Source organism: Aquila chrysaetos, chromosome 22, assembly GCF_900496995.4.
Source record: "Aquila chrysaetos chrysaetos chromosome 22, bAquChr1.4, whole genome shotgun sequence".
NCBI lineage: Eukaryota > Metazoa > Chordata > Aves > Accipitriformes > Accipitridae > Aquila > Aquila chrysaetos.
The window spans coordinates 10229174-10246277 of record NC_044025.1 but is presented as its reverse complement, the minus strand read 5'-3'; the positions used below and the strand labels follow the sequence as shown (position 1 = coordinate 10246277).

The 17104-nt window shown below is 44.6% G+C and overlaps 1 protein-coding gene across 1 annotated transcript in view; it reads right to left on the bottom strand.

The window, feature by feature from the left end:
• UBTD2 (ubiquitin domain containing 2) overlaps nt 1–15346 on the bottom strand; it is a 61532-nt gene extending 46186 nt beyond the window's left edge. The window contains exon 1 of the mRNA XM_029998287.1: nt 15213–15346. Coding sequence (XP_029854147.1) covers nt 15213–15282 — 70 coding nt within the window. The 5' untranslated portion in view covers nt 15283–15346. The remainder of the gene's footprint in view (nt 1–15212) is intronic.
• Between the last annotated feature and the right edge of the window lie 1758 nt (nt 15347–17104).

Below are 17104 nucleotides of genomic sequence, written 5' to 3'. Positions count from 1 at the left end.
CTTCTGCAGGGCCCTGCTACTTTCCGTGAGATGGAATGACCTTGGAGTAGGCACGGGAAATGGCCCTCTTCATTTAAATTGCTCAAATGAAGATAGATTAAAGTAGCCAGAGCCTTTCCACCTTTAGCAAATTCATTTGATCTCTTTCAAAAGTCCCTGAGCACGTAAGTCTTTAGCTCTATTAATGGATTGAGCGATGCTTGTGCTGTACCGAAGGGCAGCGTTTGCAATGGACACAACAGCACATCCCTTAAGTAACTTCTCTTCCTTTCAAATGAAGGGATCACTATGGAATGTAATTTGATTGAAAACACATTTAATTCTCAACAACTCACAGCAAGCTAAAAACTGGCAGTGCAATGATTATGTCGGCAACCATATCGGCTGTTACATACCCAGTAATAACTGAAGTAGGTCTTGACCATGGGCTACGCTTGTCTTTTCTAAAAAGGTACTCACCCTAATGCTCAAAGGAACATTCTCCAGTGTCATCATCTACTCATAACCAAAAGTAGTATCGTTCATCAGGACACATGTACTTTTCCTTCTTTTTCACATAACTTAAGACCTGAGTGCTGTAATAGCAGATTAAAATAAGTATGTTGATTCTGGACTTGAGAGTTAAGTTTCTGTAGGAAAAGTCTTTGGTTCTGAGTTAAAGCAGAATTGCCCAGTATTAGACAGACCCTCTTCTCACCCCTTCTCCCCTTGAAGGGAAAATAAGCCTAGCTTCAAATTTAAGGGTGAGAACTTTGACTGGTAATGAGTGAGAATGCATTAGCAAAAAGAGATTCTTATTTCAGCCATCTGAAAACAAATTGGTTTTTCAGTCCAGGTATAACTATTTCGTTTAGGTGGAGGGAATTCTGAAAGCATTGAGGGAAAAAAAAAACCCAAACCCAAAACGCTGATTGCTGGCTATAGCAGTTAAAAGAAAAATTCACAAAAATGGCTGGATGCAAGTACATTCCAGATTCACCCAGTCTGCTGTACTAATTACTGTGCTTTAATGAGCAAACCATGCCCATGAAGTGCTACTTCTGCAGCTCTGATCGAGGGTGCCTCAAACCCCAGACCCTGCAGAACTGGGGCTGCGTTTCAGACTCCATCACAGTAGCAATCAAATTGTCAACATGAAAGAAAGCCATTCAGATCCCCCAGTGAATAGAATAAATACACAAAGAAAGTATTTAGGTTCCCCTGCTTTTAAAAGCCTGTATCAAAACTCGGAATGGAAAGCATACGGCTGGGACTTGAGCAGACCAAGCAGCTCTGTTCAGCTCAGGCCAGGCCCCAGGCAGTGATTTCTTCCAACAGTAGTTTCTCTCCTGTTTACTTTTCAAGCTGTAGCTTTGGTTCATAAAACTACGGCCAGTGTTCAGGACCCTTCCTATTACAGCAATATTTAGGCACTACTAGCAACAGAGGCTATTAAAAATAATAATCAGAAAGGCAATAAGAAACAAGAGACTCCTTTGCTGGGGGAAGAGTAATCCTTGCTGGGGTATGTCCAAGATGAATACCAACTACTTAGAGAGGGTTGGAAAAATCAAGTAGGAAGAATAATCCTCTTTGCATGTTCTCTTCATACTAAACCTGGAAGTTTGACCTCTAGTATTCTGAACCAACCCCTATCTTAATGATAGAGCTATAATTTCCCCTCCCTGAAGCACAGCATTTTCCCCTTGGCTATCACAGAAGAGCTTGTGTCTTCCAATTTGTTAGATACCTACACCTGCAACAGCAAGAGCTGATCCAAACCATCCCAAGCTCTCAATCCAAACTGCCACTCCAAGAAAGCCTCTGAAATATGTCTATTTTCAGCAATCACACTGCTTGGAAAAGCTAGTCCTAGGAACATTTAAAGACTGCTCAATAAAGTACCTGTTACTCAGTTAATCAACCTCAACTGTTATTTCCACTGAAAGAGCAGGCTGTAATATTAGCCACATGGGGGGGGGGCACAGAAAGCTGTGTAATCCTAATGTTTTGACCTGTGTAAAAGCTAAGGATGAGCATGAGAAAAATGCACCAGAAAATGTTCACATCTCAAAAGCATTCACCCCAGCTCCCCCAGCTGAACAGAGCTCATTCATAGGGACTCATTATTTAGCACCAAAATTGACTGTAATACATAATAACCTGCACCGAAATATCTTGATACTTGTTTTGTGAGAAAAAGGGTTCCTTATTTATTAACCTTCAACATAAACAAGTGAAAGTTGAAAAGATTCGAAATAAGAACAAGAGAAGAAATGGTGCAGATACCTAAATCTGAATTGCGTGGCAAGAGTAGTTCCTTCAGCTGGAAAAAATCCTCATATTAATTTATAATAATGAAATGAGACATGTGAAAGAAGGAAGAGTGACTGCACTGAACAGCCAGAAGTGCACTTTATCAATGGAAGATGAATTCAGCTTGGAAATTTGGCAGGCAGAGCAATCAGAGAGCGACAGCATACTTGAGTAGGCAAACCTGGAAAGAGTTTTAAGACAAGATTAGATCAGCTGGTAGAATTTCTAAGACAGAATATTCTGTTTGACACAGCACTGAACTAGGAAATACAGAAGGCTTTGCTGGCACTGCCATCTTGGACTTTGCATGACCTTGTTTTAAGCTGAATTGTCACTACTTAATAAAATAGGGGTTTTTTTAACAGGCTTATCAGATAGCAGCGCACTCAGCATCTCTCTGGATGTAGCCTGCCAAGAGATGTTAACAAAGTAGGACACTGGCAGGAACGGAAATGCTTCCTCCCCCACCCCCAAGTATCTATAATATTTTCCTAACTAACGTGGAGCTCAATGCAAATTATTAACTCTTGGTAATAAGTTTCCCACCACAATAAGATAAAATGCTAATGTTGTTTCTTCTATAGTCCTGCAGCATACCATTCTCCCTGAATGTAATCATCAGAAAGAACACAACTGGAGTAAAAAAACTGCACTTGCATTCCTAAGATAAAACACCTGTCGTCTTTGGGATGGATAAAGCCAGAAAAAAAGGGAATTCCATAAGCGAACAGTTATATAGAATGCAAAAGAAAGACTTGCTTATTTTCCAATGCAGTATTTTGAGGAAGCTGTGGTAAGCACTGCTTTAAATATGTTTACTTACAAATTCTTGAGAAAAAGTTGCTCCCTGGGAACTGATCATGACTGATCATGTCCTGGGATGGAAGAAGGCTGGGAATGGGGAGTGTTAAAGAGCCCACCCATTCTGCATGTGTAATCACTACTCCAAGGTGAAGCAGTTAGCTAGACCCCATCAACGGGATGGGTACATTTGGGGTTCACCAACTAATACACCCCCAAATTTCTACTCCCAGTTGGTTTAGTAAGCAGTCTCTACATAACTGACTTGTGTCAGAAACCATTAGAAATCTCCACTGGCAGCACTAAGTGACACCCGCTATGTTAAAGATAAACAAAGAATCCAAATTCCTCTTTTTTCAAATGGGGTTGCCATGTTTTCCATGCTGCTGGGCACTGACTCCAAAAACCAGTGGAGTATTTCAATTTTCAAGCTGCCTAAAAAGCTAGAGTGGTAATTTAATCACAAGCCATGACTTCTCCTCCTCCCCAACTTAAACCTAATTACTAGAAGAATAGTATTTAGGAGAATTAGGTGCACAACAGACCAGCCATTCTGCTAGAAAGGGCGTGAAACTTCCCAAGCAGACAAAGCACACACATCTCAAGACTCACCTCTACTAACACCTTACTGGACTTTGGTGGGTGAAGGACTATGAAGCCAATCAATGCAGAAGTGAGATGGTACCTTATAAAATGTGGGCACCTCGGAGCATTAATTACTGCTAAATAGGCAAGGTAAAACCAGCAGCAAGACGGTAGGGTTAGGAGTCAAGAATTCCCTTCTGGTCAAGCTTACTTGACCAAAAAACTGGGTAAGGACAGTTCAGAAAATGCAGAAGTTGCTTCCAGCAAACCTGTAAGGGCCAGTTATCAAACTGTAAACTCTTTGGGGCCAGTATTGTTCCTTTGGTTCAATTTATTCAGTATTCATGAGCTAACCCAACAGAGACCCAGACTACAACTTGTACTCAGGAATAGCACAATTCCAGCTGTAAGTGCATCTCCCACAAAGAAACGTGATTTTAAGAACAGAGCAGCACGACAGAATCCATGAGAGATACACAAGGTCACAAAATGCTGGAATTTTCCTTTAACTCTAAAAAGAATATTTTGGTAGTGTTTCTCTCTGTAAGAAACAAAAGGTAGAAAAGCTTTTGGAAACCTGTATCTGGACACACAGCATTGTTTACATCATGATCTCTCCAAGGCAGTGGTAGCCCAGGCAGCTCTGTCACAGTTGAGAAGAACCTGGTATGTTTTCCAAGGGTTCATGCCATTTAGAAGAAAAAAGATACCCCAAATACAGTTAAACTCATTTTAGACATTTCCAGGAAAATAATCTTTCTGTATGCTGGATTGTTTTTTCTCATTTTGAGAGAAAGCACACTGGTTTATAAAGTCTCTACCATGAGCCAGAGTTCAAGAACTAGATTGTTTACACCTAAAGGACTCATTCCGGTATTGCCCTGCAATACCAAAACACAATATCCACGCTTGCTTGTTCTGACAATGCTGCTGCTGCTCCTTTTTTCTCCCAGAGGGGAGACTAAAATTGTGTATTCCCTCTTGTTCCATTTTGAAGGAGTTTCAGTTAAAGCCAAAAACCGAGCTTGTAGTATTTTTGGAGCTATTTTTGTGCTGCAATATCAGTGCAGCAGCTGGAGTGTCCTGGATACATACAACAAATGCGCTTGTTTCGGTTGTGTTAAGGCAGCGATGGGACATTGCATTAAGTAACATCGGCATGAGGCTATACAATATGTGACTGATTTAAAGCATGTGACTTTAATCAAGCAATGTGATTTCAATACGCATGTGGTTTTCTGTTGCAATTCAAGCTGTTTTGGCACCAGAACTAGTTTTAGATTTGGATAAAGATACAACAGAGATCTATAGATGTGAAAAACCAACACACAAATGAGTAAGAGAACTTATCTCAAATTAGCATTTAAACTTGTCTTAGTATAATATCCGATATTGATAAGCATTTTACAGAACATATTTTTATTTCATAATTTCTTGTATTTATAGCAATCCTTGTTCTTTTAATGTATTTCTGTAGGCACATAGCAAAAAAAAATTTAACAAAAAAATCAGTCTGTTATGTATTTTACTGAGCCAAGTCATCAACATGCAATTCACAAGTGAGTTCCAACTCTTTAAAAAAAAAAAAAAAGTTTAAATAGGTATTTGACAGCTTTCCCTTTCTTCGCCCCTCAAAGTGCTAACCCTCAGCTGGGACCTGCAATCTACCACCCATTCAGCAGGTTTGCTCACTACATGCACTGAATGTACGTAATGCACAGGCAAAGGAAGAGATTTGCTCGCCCTCAGCAAGCAGGGCATTCGCATCACATCCCGAACAGGCAACCAGACCAAATCTGGGAACAGCGAAGGATGCTGCTACTTAGAGGTGTGAAGGACTGCGAGTGCTAAGCTTCATCTGAACGTATGTTTAACTACTGCTGCCACCAAATATAGCCTCCTTGCGAATACATCCAGCAAGAGTTAGTGAAATTGTTAGTCCAACCTTCAGATAACGTTTATGGTTTCCAAACTATTTAACACATATGCTATGCTTTGCTTCCCATTAACACTTCCAAACTGCTTATTGCCCGTGTCTTCTCACCCTCGCTTCAGCCTGTGCGTTAACAAGCTTGCAGCAACCAGAGCCTGCAATTAGTAGAACCGAGACTTTTACCTGCAGTACGGTCCTGCACCAAAAAAAGCATGTAAAACATGCTTCTATGTTCAGAGACATCCGAGTGTCCCCCCCCAACTTCCAGCATGGCCCTGCACATACAGCAGGTCCTTCCTGTCCCCCATGGGGTACATATATGCAATGCAATGACTCACGCAAGAGAGGTTCAGAAGTGTTTGTCGGGTGAGAGCCCAACTGAAAGCTAAGCATCCTGCATTAAAGAAATTATTTTGACGTACACAGCTTTTACTTGCACCAAAGCTAAAACAAATGCATCTGAAAACACTCCGAAGGCATTAAGTCCAGCATATATGACATATGCAACATTTCCCTATACCTTTGCCAAGAAATACTTTATGCAGTACATATGAAGCGTGTGAATTAGCAATTTTTACTTAAACCATTTACCTTTTCAGCAGCCAGCCATTATCCTGTGATTGCTGATGCTCTACAGTAGGCTCAGGCGCTCAAGCAGCAGCAGGTTGCCAAAAAAAATTGGCAGGAGAAAATGGCATTTGCCAGCTGCAGGTACTATCCGCTATTCTGAAGGTACTCTTTTACAAAAAGACTGTATTTACCCATACAGACAAGAAATCACAGGAGATGATAGTTCTGTGACGGAAAACTAAAGTGACGAAGTAAATGCCATGAGAGATCCTTCTCATGAATCCAGAGTGCCCTTGATCACAGCGTGAGAGCAGAAATTGAGCTCCATGACTGAATTTTAAAAATACAAAGGTAACAAGCTTCCAACCTCAAACTACTGTACTCTGTTTCCAATGCCACCTCAGGCCCTAAGAGTATTCTCAAACTGGGAAAGGTAAAAAATGCCTTCCTACACAATATGTTGTCTGAACTAAGAGAATTATTTATAGTGGCTACATTTATTATTAATTATTATAAACTGTAAGTTGTTATGAACTATAAAATGTTTATAGTTTCATTTTATGAAAAATATTTTATTTATCTATAGAAAAGTGTCAATAATGGTAGATTGACTATATATATGTTTTACGGCTAATCCTTCCTTATTAAACATGTGCGAAGATAACATGCAATCTACAACATTGTATGATACATTTTCACATTTTAGTCTCTAATCTTTTTCCCCCGGGCAGCACCTGTTCTCACTGAAAACTACTGAAGCACTCTTCACTACCATTTGTAAAGTGCCTTTTCTTTCATGTTTGAGAACATGGGAAAACCACACGATAGATCAGAACTCCCCAAACCCCCTCCCTTCTACCTAATCTTCAGCACAAGGATGTCTTTTTATATATATACATATATATATATATATATAAAAATCCTTCAGCACATCTGAGTTTCTACAGAAGTGAAGAATCATTTCTTCAGAACTGTGCCCATCTCCTCCCACAAATGGCTTTCAAGCAGGGCTTTGAATTTTTCCTTTTAAATCATGTTCACTATGGAGGGGGGGAGATGGGAAGAGAAAAGGACATTGAGAAAAGGATGAAGGGAGGAGCTGTTAAAGTGATCTAATACGCAAGCACAGCAGCAAGGATCCCTATCCTCACCAGTATTTCTACTTTATGAAGTACAATTTTCAAATGCTTTACATTAGGCCCTAATAGGTCAACTGGATATAGAACAGCTCCTGCAAATTGATAGCATGTATTAATTGGTCATGCACCTATTACCTGCAGAACCTGCAGTGCCCCTCCATCTCTCAGTACTGTGAAGTCTCAGGATGACAGGCTACTCATGTCATTTTAAATATTTAAGGTAGCCTAAGAAATTCCAGCCCCATTCAGCATTTAAGACACAGCTTTTCATTTACTTCAAAGGTGGGAAACATAACATAAACCTTTATGCAGTTTGCGCCGCCCCATCTTTTGTCCTCCTCTCATTGCACAAACCTAATCTGAGTGTGCCAGGAGACAAAGCTACTACCTGGCTAACAGCTGCGAGATCAGCCCAGGGTCAGCAGAAGGCAGCAAATGCAAAATTCAGGTTCCAGCTGAACCTTAAATAAACCACATTACATGTCCTGCATATTTTACTGCACACAGTTCAAGACAGTAAAATATCAAGTTACACACTATGCTATAGGTGTTTTCCACGAACTGTACAAACAGTGCAACAAGCACTGATGCTGCTTTTGGATGCGCCACTCTTCAACTGATATTGGTAACTCAGTAGGAAACACTGAATTAGATTTTGCACTTTTCACACTGGAAACACAATCACAATATGAGCAAAAAGGTTTGGGTTTTTTTTTCTCCAAAACAAAAAAACAACCAAAACCAACCACAAACAAACAAACACCCAACACCCCCCCCCCCCCAACAAACAAACAAAAACCAAACCACACCAAAACCTGCACTTTTTTACTTCCCGAGTAGTGGAACACTTCTTTCTTCAAATCCTAGATTTCAGCCAGACAACATATAGGCAGCAGATTAAGCTGTAACTGAAAACCTCAAGAGTGCAAGTAAAGTGTTTCATTCAACAGCCAGAAACCAGGTTACTGACTTCAGCTTTTTTATTCTTCCTTGTACTCCACCTGCTTCACAGAACAGGTCACTTCATAGCCTTTCCCTTCTGATTTCGGGTAATTGAGCCTCCCGTGGCGAGCGATGCCAGGCACCAGCCCCCCACCAGTGGGGCCAGCAGCCATGGCACAGGCGCTTCCCCAGCGAGTAGATCCGATGTGCCCTGCGTGCTCGCTCCCGACATGCAGATTCCCCAGCCCTGCCAAGTCACAATACAAACGGCAAAGGCTTAGCATCGCTGTGAGCAAACAGAGCCCATAGGCTTTCAGTAAACAAAGCAAGCAGATGCCTCTCAAAGCCCACCGTACACATGCAACACTTGCATCGCCCTGGCATCCACCCAAGGTCAGCACCTTTCCGCATGTTGAAATTCAGCATCCCAAACTGGCAAGACATCCCTGAGGACCACCTCATCCGCCTGCTTACTCTATTTTTACTACAGTCATGATGACTACAGCTCTCTAAATGGAGCAGCTTTTAAAACTAGAATTAGGAAGATTTAGAAAGGCTCAATTTCAAATTGTGACTTTTGCAAAAGTAAGAAGAGTCCTACAGAGCTTCCAGGTGGAAGAAAAATAAAAGCCACAAACCTCCACAAACTTCAACCGAAGCACCTGCATGTAGGAAAGATGAAGGTGAACAAATGGCTCCTGCCTTTAAGCTGCCACTTAGGCACTATGCGCCCAAGAGATGCCACACGCAGACTTCCCTGCTTCGTCCCGGCTGCTGGGTGGCAGAACTGCCCCATAGAAATACTCTTCCCTTCCAGAGACAGGGATGCACCAGCTCCGGGAAGGGAAAGCTCGCAGCTGTACACCCAGCTGCGCCTCTTCTCAGGGAACACCCCATGGGAAGGAAAACCAAGCCCTTCCTGCATTTTCTTTCAGAGCATGCATTACTTGGGAAAGCCATGCTGCACAGCTGCAGATGCACTGGGATCTGGCTTCTCTGCGGGGGAAGATGGACATATTGCACCAGCCATGCTAATAAAGTCATTTTGAATCTGGCAAGAAAGAATTTGGAGGATCATGAAGCACCTACTGGCCAGCACAAGGTACCTTCCTGTAGCAGGCATAAGCAATTGGGGGGGGGGGGGGTGTGTGTGCAGAATTAAGGACTAAAAGGAAAAAGAAACCCCAAACCCTGAAGTGTTTGCATCAAAGGAGTCTGAATTTTAAGGCAGTGAAGCAGAGGTAGCAAATTGGAAACAACTGCCTAAAAACATAACTGACTTTTATGCACAGCGTTTCTCTACAAGACAGGGTGAAAGCGCTTTTTACATCAAACCCTATGAGTATCAGAGTCCTTTTTTGCTTATAAAACAGCAAAGGAGCAGTCGTATTCATTTCTCAAACACGGTCATCTGGTCTGAAGTTTTTCAGGTATTTATTTTCTTTCTTTTTTTCAGGAGCTGGGTAACCAGATCAGCTATGGCCAACTTCATCCTTCTTTTTACCTGCAAGAAGACTTGCAGGAATTGGCAAGACTTAACTATAAGGCAAATCTTTATTTCTGGCTTCAGCTATAATTTGTGACTCATGAATTATATTATTCAACATTCACATGAAAAATAATAGCTATCATATTACCTGCTGCAACAAGAGTGGATCGCTGCTTTTTAGAGTTTATTCAAACAGGCAACTAATAATATTTTCCATTTATCAAAAATCTCAAAAGCACAATGGGTGTTCAATTTATCATATTTAATATTCAGTGAAGGAGGACGTTGCTGCTTTCAACACTGAAATCCCAAACAGAGAAATTAAAACAAATCACTTCATCTAGAAACCAAACAAACAATTACATGGAGGAACAATGCCAAAAAGGAAACTGAACAGCTGTGTTTGTCAGCCCTTATTAACAGTAAAAATAACACCTTATTTCATTTTCTAGGAGTTACTTATTACCACCTGAGAAACAAAACAAAGTCTATTAGTTTACAAATGAAAAGTGTCATACCAACAAAGTGATATTCCAGTAGAAAAATACTTGGGACTAAATCAGGTGTTCTCAGCACAAGATCCTAATAATCTCAAGGAGGCTGTGGGTGCCCAGCCCTTAGGAAACCAAGTCATTAAAGGCTACTTTTATTCAAAGCCCTGATAAAAACCACACGTACTCTTGTGGAGATCATGAGAGATTTAGAGCAAGTAGTAAGAGCCATGCTAAGCTTTTCTTATTATTCCATCAAAAAAAAAGCCACAGTAAGACCTAACAGCTAATGCCAGCTCTGATTTAATATTACTTTTGCAAAAACATGTCCAGCACCATATTTCAGGGTTGCATTACAAAACAGCAAGAGCTACCTGAAGTCTAGATCTACCTCCTTTAGATGTCAATGAAACCCCAGAAAGGTGCTGTGTGCAGGCATGCACCATCACAGCTTGCAACCAACAGCTAAAATAACCAAAATGCAATCTGGAAGTGGGAGATTCTTTGTATGCTCCAATACAGGGGGTAGGCACCAAATGCTATTAACTGCTCAGTCATAAGATGCTTGTTTAACCCCCCCGCCCCGTGCAAGCCGTGCATAGCCCTACTGTATTAGTCCAATTGTGAGCAACAAATCTGACTACTTAATATGCAAATTCCCTTGGTCAGTCTTCCATAGAAGCACCATGAAAGCAGTTATTGTAACTTCAAATTAGACATGTGATATGCAGCACTGCACAGTACTCTAAGGAAAATATTTAAGAAACTGTTGTCCAGTTACCGAAAGCAGAGGTTGAGCACAATATTTGGCTTTGCAGAAGTTAACAAAGCGCTAGCACTGCATCAAATACTGCAGGAGGAATTTATATTTTTAGTAATCCCTATTCTAGCGTGTCAGTCAAATGTGCAGCCCTATTTCCACTTGTCCCTATTATCACTGCTGGGTGATAGGGGCAGCAGTAAAGAAGACAAATTTCAAACAGAATCAGCATCTTTTATAACAAAGAAGGGCGATAAGAACTCCAGCAGGCAGGCAAACATCGTGTCAAGGAGAGCGCAGCAGCAATCAGACAGCTGCAGCCAAAAGGCTTAATCTGTAATGACTTGTCATGCCCATACTTCTAGACACTGGATTTCCTGCCCTTTCGTTATTCCACATAAATAACTGTCTCGCTGAACTTTACCAAGTAAGACAAAGTAATATGCAACTTCTAACAAGGGTAAGAGTTTGCCAGAAGAAAATGAACGGGTTCGTGTTTCTCCTTTTCCATCCCACTGCTCCCCTCCAAAGAAAGAAAAGAAATTTAAGAGCCCTCCAGAAAGGACTTGCCTGTGGGGATGGTAAGTTGGCAATGCAAGTTCTCCTGTTTTTGCTAAACTGCACATACCTGATGAACTATTAAACCTTACACACAGGCACAAGCGCAGAGTTTTCCAGCAGTTAACTCCAAACCCAATGCTTTTCCGACCACACAACTGAAGAAGTCACATAACCTGCAAGTGGCTAGAGAACAGCTATTTCTCCCCCAGTCTCACCATCCTGCAGAAACTCAGTCACCTTTGACAAGGCACAGCAAGAACAGATGTGGTGCTCAGCTCCTGAAAGCTTGGAATGCCGGATGGGAGACAGTTGAGCTAAAGGGATGAGGGGGGGAAACCCTGTGTCTATAAACCACCTAGTGATCATGTTTTATTCTTCTTTGTATCTCCTTTAACGAGTCACCAATAAATCCATCTCACCATCCATGGCACCCACCCACCACAATACCGCTTTGCAGGACTACAACGCACCAATTGTCGAGGCAGGAACTTTTCCCCAAATACAACAAACAATATTCTGTTAAAATGAAAACTTGCTAAAAAGAGCAGCGATAATGAAACAGCTGGTACCAATCTGCAAAGACCATTTCATTTCCAGCAGGATGGGCAGAGTAGCATCTGTTTAATTCTTGTTAAGGAACAGATTCCTCCTGCTTCGGTCAATGCGAACAGAAACGTGCAATAAGCTGGTACACATACATAGGAGAGCTGGTATTTTTTATTAACTCAATCTTACACACAGAGACACACCTGAGTATATGAAATGACTCTCCAGATACATGCAAGCATCTTGACCTTGAAAAATACCAATAGTAAAAGACAAAGGAACCGCACGCGGTCAGAGCACGCTGTCAGCTTTGCTGAGCAGCAGAGAAGTAATGGGAAGTGCCAGTGATTGACAAAAGGACTGAGGAGAATATGGGCATGTGGCAAATCCTCGTCTCGAGTCCAGTGATTCAATCGAGCAGGATTTTGCCAGCTCCCCACAGCACTGTAATGGATTGAGACCAGTATGAATTAGACTTGAGATCCAGCTCCCACTTTTACACAGCATCAAGCACTGCTATTACTGACTAATCAATCTCTTGGCCACTCATAACTCTCCAAGAAACTCTTCCATTCTGGGGAAAAGACAAAGCCTCCCCAAAATAACTCCATCACTGGCAACGCTCTGGTTAGAATTGAGATGTTTCTGTTCCAAAATACCTTCCTGAGACTTATAAATGATCTGGCCCTGCTTATTGACAGCAACCTGAAAGCAAATACACCAGAGTAGGTCACAGCCTAGAAGCTGGAGGAAATGAGCCTTATATGGGAAACAGGAATAAGTTGCCTTTCTGCGCAATTCTAGTCTCCAAATTGTGTTCACTTGTGCTTCAGCTGGTTCACTTGCTGGTGCCTCAAGACATAAGCTCCCTTGAGAGAGCAAGTCAGATTTCATACTTGGCGTGGGCACGTTTGCAGAATTTGTAAAGCTAAGAATTCCTGCAGGCTGGACTTTGACATCTCAGGAGTCAGATTTATAAAAGATATTCTGCGGTTCTTTCAGCTTAACCTACACCCCCTTTTTTTCTTATTGAGAGGCAGGAACAGATATGTAACATTACAAAACAGGCTATTGCACACTGTAGCTGATTGTTTAAGACAGTCCTAAGCAGCCCATAATTCAACTGAAATTTCATCACTTCTCACTTCAGCGAGACAACCTTAAGGACCATTATCCTTAGAGCATGAATCAACACAAGCCAGCTGACATGCATTTTGCATCTCTTACATCTTGAAGAACCCAGCTGCTGTTCTAATGCACCAAGCACAATAGGTTATTTAACCCCAAAGCAGCAGTGTGTCATGCCATGTGAACGCCAAGCAGGAACATGCTCCCAGTAAGTCCATCCGGGACAGCAATCTGCAGATAACTTGGATGGAGACTGCCCACCTCATGTGCTGCTACTGGGCATGTAATAAGACTATTTTACATTATCAGCCAAACTCTGATAGTTTTTTCCCTCCCACCTCATTCATTCGACATCACAGGCAAGATAAGAGTGAGGAAATTAAACTGAGGCTATTTCTGTGACATGATCTCACCTCATATCACCTAGCTACTGAAGCAGGTTTCTGAAAAAATGTCAACGTAGCTTTTAATGCTATTTTTCAGTCACGATTTTTTGGGTATGTAATAATTCCTGCCATTCTTTTTTTGTGACTTTTACTATCCTCTGGTCACTTCTGCACTGACACTCTTTCATTTTTTGCTGGTTGGTAAGTCTGCTTAGTACAGATGCATTTTAGATAACTCGCTTCTTCCCCCCTTTTTTTTTAATAGAGGGGAAGAGTAAGGAAGACTCACACTAGACAAAGCTATAAAATTCCCTTTAATGATAATGATGTGATTAAATCCTACACAGTTCTTAGCAGCTGGACTTTCTGGTGTTTCTATGAACTATGTATCTGGCATTAATCAGCAGGTGGCTGCTTCAGATGTAATTGTAAGTGCTGCATTTTTTTTTTTTTACATTACAGAATGACAGCAAGGTCACTGATACAACAGAATATCTATCAGCTGGGGCATCCGAAATAAAACCAGACTGACAAATAATATTCCGTAAAGCACAGGGGAAAATGTAGACCTAGGTCAGCAATTTTCAACCTGAGATCTGTGGACCCTGTATGTGTGAGGACTACTTATAAGCCAAGTGTCCTGTTGGCAGGCTGACTTTAAAAGACTATAAAGCATATACAGCTCAGCTGGAGAACATCAGGGGTCCACAAACCTAAGAACGTTGAAAAAGCAATCATTCAGACATTTAGGTAGAGAAAAACGTTACGGGTAAAGGCCGCTTACACTGCAGCAGCGTTTCCACATCAGCTACGCTCGCCGAGTAGGTGTGCGCTTGCACACGAGTGAGAACGCGCTGCTCCAGCATCTGAAGTCGCTGGAAATTGATCATTTAGCACGGGTGATTTAGGCTGGAGGAAAGCATCCATCTTTCTCGCAGAGAATAAAAAGAAAACCCAAACCCGCAGCAGTGCCAGGATCTAAGTTATCTGAAGAATTATTCTCCGCACACCACAAGGAGCTGAGCCCAAGGAAAACAAAGTTTGGGAGCCCCAGGCAGGCCCTTTCCCCAGCCCGTCTTTATTTCATCAGCCGCCTGCCCCCGGGCCGCGCCGGCCCGGCGGAGGGGCCGCGCCGCCGAGCCCCCAGCCGCGGGGCCGCGTCCGAGGGCGGGGGGCTCCGCCCGCCGGGGCTGCGCCCACCCGGCCACCCCGCCGAGCCCCCGGGCGCTGCAAGCGGGCCGGGGTGCCCAGCACACCCCCCCCGCACACCCTCCGCCGCCCCAGGAAAGTTGCGGCCCGGGAGGCCGCGCCGGGGCCGGCCGCGGGGGGTGTGTGTGGGGAGGGAGGGAGGGAGGGAAGCCGGGCGCGGCGCCCCGAGGCCGGCGAGGGCAGCGCCGCTCCCTCGCCCAGCGCCGGCCCCGGGCGCGTCCCCCGCCGCAGGCCCCGGCCCGCAGCGCCCGACCCGGGGTCCGTGTCGTCCACCCCCCCCCCCCCCCCCCGCCCCGCGACGCCGGGGGCGGCCCGGCCGCCCACCCGCCGCCCCCCCCCCCATCCCATCCCAACGCCACCCGGGACCCGGCGCTCACCTCCGGTGCCGTCCGAGTTCTCGTTGAGGCTGCCCGAGGAGTCGTGGTGGGAGCCCACACACCCGCCCATGGGGCCCGCCCGGCCCGCAGACCCGCCGCCGAGCCGCCCCCCCACCCCCCTCCCCCTGTAGCCGAGCTCCGCCGCCGGCCGGGCAGGCGCGTTGGCTCCGGAGCCGCCTCTTCGCTCTGCAACGCCGCCCCCGAGGCGCGGCCTCCTCCCGCCGCCCGGCTCCGCCTCCGGCCCGCCGCGGCCCGCCCCGGCCCCGGGCTCGCCCCGGCCGCGGCCCCGGCCCCGGCCCGCCGCCTTGCCTCGCCTGGCCTTGCGCCACGGCGGCCCCTTAGGCCGGGATGGGCCTGGCCGCGGCCCGGCGCCGCCGAGCCTGAGGCCGCCCCGAGCCCCCCCCCCCCCCAGGGGCGGCGGCCCCGCGGGGCAGGGCGAAGCCCCGGTGGAAGTTGGCGGGCGGCCCCGGGGCGCCGCGATCGGCCCCGCCGCAGGGGTCGGGCCGGGCCGCGGGCCGGGGCGCAGCGCGGCCGGGGGAGGAGGTCGAGAGCCGCGGGCTTTCTCCGGGGCGTGCGGGGCCGACCGCCCCCGGCTGCGGGCAGCGCTGCGGCGCGGCCCCGGGCGGCTTCCAGGCTGGGAGGGCGCAGGGGTCGGGCGAGCAGGGCCCGCCTGGCCGGGCCGGCGGGGTCGGCGGGGCCTGAGGTGGCGAGATGCAGTTATTTTTTCTCACTGTGCGGTCCGGGGCTTTCCCGTGCTTTCCTGTGTTATTTATGTCTGCACATGAAAAGACGGTACACGCGCACTCGGAGATAAATCTGTATCCCACCGATCATCCAACCACCTCTGTGTTAACAGACTGCCAGTTTAAATTAAAAGAAAACTAAGCAAAATCAGTACCTCTTGGTCAATCGGCACCAGAATTCCATCCCGAGAAGAAAAGTTTGACTTTTGTGCGCTTCACGCCTGGAGGGGTTATATTATTTCAGTAGCAATCTCACCGTGGATTCGGGCAGTTATGGTTCATACACTATCAGATGCACTGTAGCTCTTTGAAACAACCAGCAGTAAGTCAGAACATTGAAAAATGGAAGCAGACAGTGCAAAAAATAAAGCATGGTAACAGACTGTGCTCTGGGTTCCCTGCACGCTCTGCTGTACATGGCAGCATAATGTTCTGATACACAAAATAGCAGAAAACAAAAGCTGAGCATATTTTACCTCCTTAAAGATGACATTGCAAATGTATTTTTTAGAACTAAAATAGCATAGCTGTTTGTAGAGCTCATAGTCACCACAGTGAAAGGAACAGATGGACAAATCCATTTTTCCACCATTAATTTTCCTACATAATCTTCATACTGAAAGACCAACCAGCCTTTGGGAAGGCACTTGTGTCGATAACTAAAATCCCAAATGTATGAGATAAGCTGAGTGCAAAATGCCGAGCACTTTATCATCCGAGAACAAAAAGATGTAGAGCTGGTCTCCTTTATGGATCCAAATAGGAAGGTCAGGACTGGTAAGAAAACCTAGGGAAAGATTATTAGAGTCTGAACACATGCACACTTATTACAAGAAAAGCAAAAATTCCTTGCCTGTGCAGAAGTTTAAACCAGATAAAGGAAACACATAAAGCTCAGTTGTTCTAGTTTTCTTCTCAGGTTGTATCTGAGGGCCACACGGGGGTTTGCCTGAACATACACAGGTATAATCAAAGGTGTACCAGGTATATATATATTTTTTTTTTGATTGAACATAATTTGTTCAGAATTGTAGGAATACAGACGAAAGTTAAGGATGCTTGCAAATTTTCATGAGCGTAGGTGTTGATGTGGGTATATCATCATCGGAGTATGGTAATTCTGCAGAGAAAGCATGGATTGCAGTGAGG